This window comes from Oncorhynchus mykiss, chromosome 7 (genome assembly GCF_013265735.2).
Source record: "Oncorhynchus mykiss isolate Arlee chromosome 7, USDA_OmykA_1.1, whole genome shotgun sequence".
NCBI lineage: Eukaryota > Metazoa > Chordata > Actinopteri > Salmoniformes > Salmonidae > Oncorhynchus > Oncorhynchus mykiss.
In genome coordinates this window covers 2,156,796-2,166,795 of record NC_048571.1, presented here as the reverse complement: position 1 = coordinate 2,166,795, position 10,000 = coordinate 2,156,796, and the positions used below count along the sequence as shown (strand labels likewise).

Sequence of the window (10,000 nt, the reverse complement as noted above, 5' to 3'; positions counted from 1 at the left end):
GTTGTCCACCGTGTCTCCATGGTGACCAGATATCCTGGTCCCTCCCTGTATGTTGTCCACCGTGTCTCCATGGTGACCAGATATCCTGGTTCCTTCCTGTATGTTGTCCACCGTGTCTCCATGGTGACCAGATATCCTGGTCCTTCCTTGTATGTTGTCCACCGTGTCTCCATGGTGACCAGATATCCTGGTTCCTCCCTGTACGTCGTCCACCGTGTCTCCATGGTGACCAGATATCCTGATTCCTCCCTGTATGTTGTCCACCGTGTCTCCATGGTGACCAGATATCCTGGTTCCTCCCTGTATGTTGTCCACCGTGTCTCCATGGTGACCAGATATCCTGGTTCGTCCCTGTACATCGTCCACCGTGTCTCCATGGTGACCAGATATCCTGGTCCCTCCCTGTATGTTGTCCACCGTGTCTCCATGGTGACCAGATATCCTGGTTCCTCCCTGTACATCGTCCACCGTGTCTCCATTGTGACCAGATATCCTGGTTCCTCCCTGTATGTTGTCCACCGTGTCTCCATGGTGACCAGATATCCTGGTTCCTTCCTGTACATCGTCCACCGTGTCTCCATGGTGACCAGATATCCTGGTCCCTCCCTGTATGTTGTCCACCGTGTCTCCATGGTGACCAGATATCCTGGTTCCTTCCTGTATGTTGTCCACCATGTCTCCATGGTGACCAGATATCCTGGTCCCTCCCTGTATGTTGTTCACCGTGTCTCCATGGTGACCAGATATCCTGGTTCCTCCCTGTATGTTGTCCACCGTGTCTCCATGGTGACCAGATATCCTGGTTCCTCCCTGTATGTTGTCCACCGTGTCCCCATGGTGACCAGATATCCTGGTTCCTCCCTGTATGTTGTCCACCGTGTCTCCATGGTGACCAGATATCCTGGTTCGTCCCTGTACATCGTCCACCGTGTCTCCATGGTGACCAGATATCCTGGTCCCTCCCTGTATGTTGTCCACCGTGTCTCCATGGTGACCAGATATCCTGGTTCCTCCCTGTACATGGTCCACCGTGTCTCCATGGTGACCAGATATCCTGGTTCCTCCCTGTATGTTGTCCACCGTGTCTCCATGGTGACCAGATATCCTGGTTCCTCCCTGTACATCGTCCACCGTGTCTCCATTGTGACCAGATATCCTGGTTCCTCCCTGTATGTTGTCCACCGTGTCTCCATGGTGACCAGATATCCTGGTTCCTTCCTGTACATCGTCCACCGTGTCTCCATGGTGACCAGATATCCTGGTCCCTCCCTGTATGTTGTCCACCGTGTCTCCATGGTGACCAGATATCCTGGTTCCTTCCTGTATGTTGTCCACCATGTCTCCATGGTGACCAGATATCCTGGTCCCTCCCTGTATGTTGTTCACCGTGTCTCCATGGTGACCAGATATCCTGGTTCCTCCCTGTATGTTGTCCACCGTGTCTCCATGGTGACCAGATATCCTGGTTCCTCCCTGTATGTTGTCCACCGTGTCCCCATGGTGACCAGATATCCTGGTTCCTCCCTGTATGTTGTCCACCGTGTCTCCATGGTGACCAGATATCCTGGTTCGTCCCTGTACATCGTCCACCGTGTCTCCATGGTGACCAGATATCCTGGTCCCTCCCTGTATGTTGTCCACCGTGTCTCCATGGTGACCAGATATCCTGGTTCCTCCCTGTACATGGTCCACCGTGTCTCCATGGTGACCAGATATCCTGGTTCCTCCCTGTATGTTGTCCACCGTGTCTCCATGGTGACCAGATATCCTGGTTCCTCCCTGTACATCGTCCACCGTGTCTCCATTGTGACCAGATATCCTGGTTCCTCCCTGTATGTTGTCCACCGTGTCTCCATGGTGACCAGATATCCTGGTTCCTTCCTGTACATCGTCCACCGTGTCTCCATGGTGACCAGATATCCTGGTCCCTCCCTGTATGTTGTCCACCGTGTCTCCATGGTGACCAGATATCCTGGTTCCTCCCTGTACGTCGTCCACCGTGTCTCCATGGTGACCAGATATCCTGGTCCCTCCCTGTATGTTGTCCACCGTGTCTCCATGGTGACCAGATATCCTGGTTCCTTCCTGTATGTTGTCCACCGTGTCTCCATGGTGACCAGATATCCTGGTTCCTCCCTGTATGCAAATTATTTGAAGGATATTTTTAGAATTTTGAGTCTATTATTGATGCCATAAAGTCAATGGTTTGACCAGGCGGTATAACGATGATTCCAAATGGTTTGACCTGGCGGTCTAACGATGATTTCAAATGGTTTGACCTGGCGGTCTAACGATGATTCCAAATGGTTTGACCTGGCGGTATAACGATGATTCCAAATGGTTTGACCTGGTGGTATAACGATGATTCCAAATGGTTTGACCTGGCGGTATAACAATGATTCCAAATGGTTTGACCTGGCGGTCTAACGATGATTCCAAATGGTTTGACCTGGCGGTCTAACGATGATTCCAAATGGTTTGACCTGGCGGTATAACGATGATTCCAAATGGTTTGACCAGGCGGTATAACGATGATTCCAAATGGTTTGACCTGGCGGTCTAACGATGATTCCAAATGGTTTGACCTGGTGGTATAACGATGATTCCAAATGGTTTGACCTGGCGGTCTAACGATGATTCCAAATGGTTTGACCTGGCGGCATAACGATGATTCCAAATGGTTTGACCGTCCAGATCTGTTTACACTTGATATCCAGACACAATCTGATTACCTTCGGAGGTGGTCAGGAAGATCTGATCGCAATCAGATCACAATGCAACTTTTAAAAACATCTACACCAGTCTAAAACAAAATGGGACAAGATCAGGACAAAGGACACATGTTACAACCAGGTATAAAATGGGGCTAGACCTTTTGTTCTCACAACCATCCCCCCCCCTCCCTCCCTCCCTCCAAACGCCTTCACTAGCAGGGTTCATCCTGAGGTCAGCGTCCCAGCAAGGACACACAGACAGAAGGAGGGACGGAAGATCAGAGGCTTGATCCTTCGCTTGGTTTCCTCAGCTGGCAACACGCTGGCAACACCCTGGCAACACCCTGGCAACCAGGGGGAATCATATGACAAACCCTCCTCCACCTCCCAGAGCATAACACACTGTTACAGCTAGGAGGAGCTGAGAGGAGCTGAGAGGAGCTGAGTAGAGGCTGGACAGAGGCAGTCTGCAAACCCAACCCTCCTGCCAAGATGTGACCCCCCCCCCAGGCCACCTCTCACTGACACGTCACATTAATCTGACATCCCACAACACACACTCTGGCAGTCTCTGCAATACACACAGTTCACACACACACGGAGATGTCTGGTGGGAACCAAGACTAAACACCCGCTGAGAGGCTCAAACAGAATGGGGGGGGGCTCCAACCAACAGAATGGGGGGGGTGACAAACGGGGGGGCTCCAACCAACAGAATGGACACACACACACACATGGGGGGGGGGGGGGGGGCTCCAACCAACAGAATGGGGGGGGGGGGGGACACACAGGGGGGGCTCCAACCAACAGAATGGAGGGGGGGGGGGGGGGGACACACGGGGGGGGCTCCAACCAACAGAATGGGGGGGGGGACACGGGGGGGAGGGAGAGAAACGTTGTAGCTGGGTTAACCCTTCCTTACTGCTCACCGTGTCCACCCCAGTAACATCTCCCCTACTGCTCACCGTGTCCACCCCAGTAACATCTCCCCTACTGCTCACCGTGTCCACCCCAGTAACATCTCCCCTACTGCTCACCGTGTCCACCCCAGTAACATCTCCCCTACTGCTCACCGTGTCCACCCCAGTAACATCTCCCCTACTGCTCACCGTGTCCACCCCAGTAACATTTCCCTTACTGCTCACCGTGTCCACCCCAGTAACATCTCCCCTACTGCTCACCGTGTCCACCCCAGTAACATCTCCTCTACTGCTCACCGTGTCCACCCCAGTAACATCTCCCCTACTGCTCACCGTGTCCACCCCAGTGACATCTCCCATACTGCTCACCGTGTCCACCCCAGTAACATCTCCCCTACTGCTCACCGTGTCCACCCCAGCCAGTAACATCTCAGTCATGTTAGCGTAGATCTCCTCCAGGTTCATCTCTCGGGTCACCAGCATGTGAGTTAAAAGCCCCCCCTTCACCGTCTCTCCTCGGGACACCAGATCCTGGATCTCCCCCAGACGCTTATCTACATGGATCTGGCCTGGGGGGGGGGAGGGTTATGGTAACATATTCATCTCTAGTCCAGAACAACAGTATTGGGTTACATGCATGCATTCACAAGTGAGTCATTTATCAGACGCTCTTATCCAGAGAAATAAAGGGTTTGAAAAGGGTTCTTCGTCTGTCCCCATAGGATAACCCTTTATGGATCCTGGTGAAAAATCCTTTTGGGTTTCAGGTAGAACCCTTTTGGTTCCAGGTAGAATCATTTTGAGTTCTGTGTAGAACCCTTTTGGTTCCAGGTAGAATCATTTTGAGTTCCGTGTAGAACCCTTTTGGTTCCAGGTAGAATCATTTTGAGTTCTGTGTAGAACCCTTTTGGTTCCAGGTAGAATCATTTTGAGTTCCGTGTAGAACCCTTTTGGTTCCAGGTAGAACCCTTTTGGGTTTCAGGTTGAGCCCTTTTGGGTCCTGGTAAAAAATCATTTTGGGTTTCAGGTATAATCATTTTGAGGCCCATGTAGAAACCTCTGTGTAAGGGGTTCTACCTGGAACCCAGAAAGGGTTCTACCTGGAACCCAAAAGGGTTCTACCTGGAACCCAAAAGGGTTCTACCTGGAACCCAAAAGGGTTCTACAAAGGGTTCTCCTATGGAGACAGATGAAGTAGCATTTGATGTTGTTCTAAGAGTGTAGGTGAGACATTTCTCCTCAATAAAGTAGCTCTCAGCAGTCAGACCAGTCTGAGGCTTTTAAAGGTCAAACACCGGGTGGTAAATCACCAGTCTGAGGCTTTTAAAGGTCAAACACCGGGTGGTAAATCACCAGTCTGAGGCTTTTAAAGGTCAAACACCGGGTGGTAAATCACCAGTCTTTTAAAGGTCAAAACACCGGGTGGTAAATCACCAATCTGAGGCTTTTAAAGGTCAAACACCGGGTGGTAAATCACCAGTCTGAGGCTTTTAAAGGTCAAACACTGGGTTGTAAATCACCAGTCTGAGGCTTTTAAAGGTCAAACACCGGGTGGTAAATCACCAGTCTGAGGCTTTTAAAGGTCAAAACACCGGGTGGTAAATCACCAGTCTGAGGCTTTTAAAGGTCAAAACACCGGGTGGTAAATCACCAGTCTGAGGCTTTTAAAAGGTCAAACACCGGGTGGTAAATCACCAGTCTGAGGCTTTTAAAGGTCAAAACACCGGGTGGTAAATCACCAGTCTGAGTCTTCTAAAGGTCAAACACCGGGTGGTAAATCACCAGTCTGAGGCTTTTAAAGGTCAAACACCGGGTTGTAAATCACCAGTCTGAGGCTTTTAAAGGTCAAAACACCGGGTGGTAAATCACCCGTCTGAGGCTGTTAAAGGTCAAAACACCGGGTGGTAAATAACCAGTGGAAATGCAGCATCAGAGAAACGTACTGAAACTGAAGAGTCCGTCCCAGGAGCTGCAGAACTCCTCCCAGGGTCTGGGGATGACGGTTCTGAGCCACTTGGGGATGGCCCCGGCGTACATGGTCATCTTAAAGGAACTAAACATCAGGTGCAGGGCTGCGATGTAGTCCTGGCTCTTCTGAGGAATCTCATTCTCCAAGCAGCCCAGACGGTCCTCGTACAAGATGGCTGCCATACCTGGGAGAAGAAGAGGAGGAAGGTAAATTAACTTGAAGATAGAAAAAAATAGAAAAAAAAAGAACACTAGAAAGTTGTGGTTTATTAGTTTTAGTTTAGCTGATATGACAAATGGAAATGATGTCTGCCACACCTGTAAAGGAGTTCTGCACCCTCAATAACAGACTTCCCACAGAGTCCAAACAGATACAGCAGTCTATACTGGAGTGACAACTGACTAGTACCCATCCTCCCTGTACCCACTACCCACCTTCCCTGTACCCACTACCCACCCTCCCTGTACCCACTACCCATCCTCCCTGTACCCACTACACATCCTGCCTGTACCCACTACCTATCCTCCCTGTATCCACCCTCCCTATACCCACTACCCACCCTCCCTGTACCCACTACCCACCCTCCTGGTACCCATCCTCCCTGTACCCACTACCCATGCTCCCTGTACCCACTACCCACCTTCCATTGCGTATTTGAAAAACAGATCGTTAATATTGAGTACAGTGAGTCCGTCTGACTGCTGGCTCCTCAGCGTATCCACTCTCTTCACCAGGTCCTCCACCACAGCATTCACGTCGTCAGAGAACTGAGCCACGTCCTTCGGTCTCATGATCAGCTGACGGAGGATGCTACGCATCTTCAACCAGTCCTCACCCTCCCTGCAGAGATAAAAGGGAGAGAAGGTGGTCAAGAGACAACTAACTAAAAGGTTTTCACAGAAATCCCGGTTGGGAAGATTCCCGCAATCAGGAGGGATATTTATCTGACCTTTATTTAACTAGTCAGTTAAGAACAAATTCTTATTTACAATGACGGCCCTAGGAACAGTGGGTTTACGTATCGGCCTCACGGCCTTCCTCAGAGCTTTACGTGTCAGCCTCACGGCCTTCCTCAGAGCTTTACGTGTCGGCCTCACGGCCTTCCTCAGAGCTTTACGTATCGGCCTCACGGCCTTCCTCAGAGCTTTATGTATCGGCCTTCCTCAGAGCTTTACGTGTCGGCCTCACGGCCTTCCTCAGAGCTTTACGTATCGGCCTCACAGCCTTCCTCAGAGCTTTATGTATCGGCCTTCCTCAGAGCTTTATGTGTCGGCCTCACGGCCTTCCTCAGAGCTTTACGTGTCGGCCTCACGGCCTTCCTCAGAGCTTTACGTGTCGGCCTCACGGCCTTCCTCAGAGCTTTACGTATCGGCCTCACGGCCTTCCTCAGAGCTTTACGTATCGGCCTCAAGGCCTTCCTCAGAGCTTTACGTATCGGCCTCACGGCCTTCCTCAGAGCTTTACGTATCAGCCTCACGGCCTTCCTCAGAGCTTTATGTATTGGCCTTCCTCAGAGCTTTACGTATCGGCCTCACGGCCTTCCTCAGAGCTTTACGTATCGGCCTCACAGCCTTCCTCAGAGCTTTATGTATCGGCCATCCTCAGAGCTTTACGTATCGGCCTCACGGCCTTCCTCAGAGCTTTACGTATCGGCCTCACGGCCTTCCTCAGAGCTTTATGTATCGGCCTTCCTCAGAGCTTTACGTGTCGGCCTCACGGCCTTCCTCAGAGCTTTACGTATCGGCCTCACAGCATTCCTCAGAGCTTTATGTATCGGCCTTCCTCAGAGCTTTACGTATCGGCCTCACGGCCTTCCTCAGAGCTTTACGTATCGGCCTCACGGCCTTCCTCAGAGCTTTACGTATCGGCCTCACGGCCTTCCTCAGAGCTTTACGTATCGGCCTCATGGCCTTCCTCAGAGCTTTACGTATCGGCCTCACAGCCTTCCTCAGAGCTTTATGTATCGGCCTTTCTCAGAGCTTTACGTGTCGGCCTCAAGGCCTTCCTCAGAGCTTTATGTATCGGCCTCACGGCCTTCCTCAGAGCTTTACGTGTCGGCCTCACGGCCTTCCTCAGAGCTTTACGTGTCGGCCTCACGGCCTTCCTCAGAGCTTTACGTATCGGCCTCAAGGCCTTCCTCAGAGCTTTACGTATTGGCCTCACGGCCTTCCTCAGAGCTTTACGTATCAGCCTCACGGCCTTCCTCAGAGCTTTATGTATTGGCCTTCCTCAGAGCTTTACGTATCGGCCTCACGGCCTTCCTCAGAGCTTTACGTATCGGCCTCACAGCCTTCCTCAGAGCTTTATGTATCGGCCTCACGGCCTTCCTCAGAGCTTTACGTATCGGCCTCACGGCCTTCCTCAGAGCTTTACGTGTCGGCCTCACGGCCTTCCTCAGAGCTTTACGTATCGGCCTCAAGGCCTTCCTCAGAGCTTTACGTATTGGCCTCACGGCCTTCCTCAGAGCTTTACGTATCAGCCTCACGGCCTTCCTCAGAGCTTTATGTATTGGCCTTCCTCAGAGCTTTACGTATCGGCCTCACGGCCTTCCTCAGAGCTTTACGTATCGGCCTCACAGCCTTCCTCAGAGCTTTATGTATCGGCCATCCTCAGAGCTTTACGTATCGGCCTCACGGCCTTCCTCAGAGCTTTACGTATCGGCCTCACGGCCTTCCTCAGAGCTTTACGTATCGGCCTCACGGCCTTCCTCAGAGCTTTACGTGTCGGCCTCACGGCCTTCCTCAGAGCTTTACGTATCGGCCTCAAGGCCTTCCTCAGAGCTTTACGTATCGGCCTCACGGCCTTCCTCAGAGCTTTATGTATCGGCCTCAAGGCCTTCCTCAGAGCTTTACGTATCGGCCTCACGGTCTTCCTCAGAGCTTTACGTGTCGGCCTCACGGCCTTCCTCAGAGCTTTATGTATCGGCCTTCCTCAGAGCGTTACGTGTCGGCCTCACGGCCTTCCTCAGAGCTTTACGTGTCGGCCTTCCTCAGAGCGTTACGTGTCGGCCTCACGGCCTTCCTCAGAGCTTTACGTGTCGGCCTTCTACAGAGCTTTTGTCAATTTTTTTTTTTTTAAGTAACAAATAAGAATACATTGAAATGGAAACATGCCATGACTGGTTTTACGGAACAATATGTACGAGCTCTTCACTTGTCAAACGTCTCGTTGTTTAGTTCCTGTGTACATCGTTGATGATTTTACACAAAAATATTCATTACAACTAACTGAAGTTGATACTACTTCTCCGTGTGAATCATTTCTAGATTTTCCTCCTTTCAAAAAGGGGGTATAACATTTTGCGTCCCGTGATGTCACAGGTTGTAGTTCAGAGGTCAGACTCACGCTGAGATAAGTCCGGTAGATCGGCCCCTCAGGTCGCGGTACTCCTTCCAGGACTCCATGTTGCCTCTCTGCGGGGCCACACCCTCCGTCCTCAGCACCTCGGCAACCAGATCCCGCCCTGCGATAGACACAACCAGCTGGGGGCCGAAACGAGACTTAAAGATCTTCCCATACTTCTGAGAGTGTTCCATCTGGGGAGAGAGAGGAACCTTGATGTCAACATCCTGTCTGGGATTAGCTGTCAACATCCTGTCTGGGATTAGATGTCAACACCCTGTCTGGGATTTGCTGTCAACATCCTGTCTGGGATTTGCTGTCAACATCCTGTCTGGGATTTGCTGTCAACATCCTGTCTGGGATTTACTGTCAACATCCTGTCTGAGATTTGCTGTCAACATCCTGTCTGGGATTTACTGTCAACATCCTGTCTGGGATTTACTGTCAACATCCTGTCTGGGATTTGCAGTCAACATCCTGTCTGAGATTTCCTGTCAACATCCTGTCTGAGATTTGCTGTCAACATCCTGTCTGAGATTTGCTGTCAACATCCTGTCTGAGATTTGCTGTCAACATCCTGTCTGAGATTTGCTGTCAACATCCTGTCTGAGGAGTGCTGTCAACATCCTGTCTGAGGAGTGCTGTCAACATCCTGTCTGAGATTTGCTGTCAACATCCTGTGTGAAGAGTGCTGTCAACATCCTGTCTGAGATTTGCTGTCAACATCCTGTGTGATTGCTGTTTAGGGGTATAAGCCAATAGAATGTGATTCCTGTGTTTTGATCTAGAGTCACACTAAACTTATCCTCATCCCCATCTCTTTCTATTTCACAGAGTTTGGCAACGGGAGTTTGGCAACGGGAGAGTTTGGCAACGGGAGTTTGGCAACGGGAGAGTTTGGCAACGGGAAGAGTTTGGCAACGGGAGAGTTTGGCAACGGGAGTTTGGCAACGGGGGAGTTTGGCAACGGGAGTTTGGCAACACAGCACAAAGAGACCTGGGACCAGGCTACCCAGATGTAGACAGGCAGTATTACTAGGTTACGTTCAGAAATA

At 51.1% G+C, this 10,000-nt stretch overlaps 1 protein-coding gene across 1 annotated transcript in view; it reads right to left on the bottom strand.

The window, feature by feature from the left end:
* Positions 1–10,000, bottom strand: part of LOC110510834 (cytochrome P450 27C1) — a 21,319-nt gene that overhangs the window by 9,346 nt on the left and 1,973 nt on the right. The window contains exons 2-5 of the mRNA XM_036982072.1: positions 8,949–9,139; positions 6,244–6,443; positions 5,578–5,787; positions 4,040–4,203 (exon numbers count right to left, since the gene is read on the bottom strand). Coding sequence (XP_036837967.1) covers positions 4,040–4,203; positions 5,578–5,787; positions 6,244–6,443; positions 8,949–9,139 — 765 coding nt within the window. The remainder of the gene's footprint in view (positions 1–4,039; positions 4,204–5,577; positions 5,788–6,243; positions 6,444–8,948; positions 9,140–10,000) is intronic.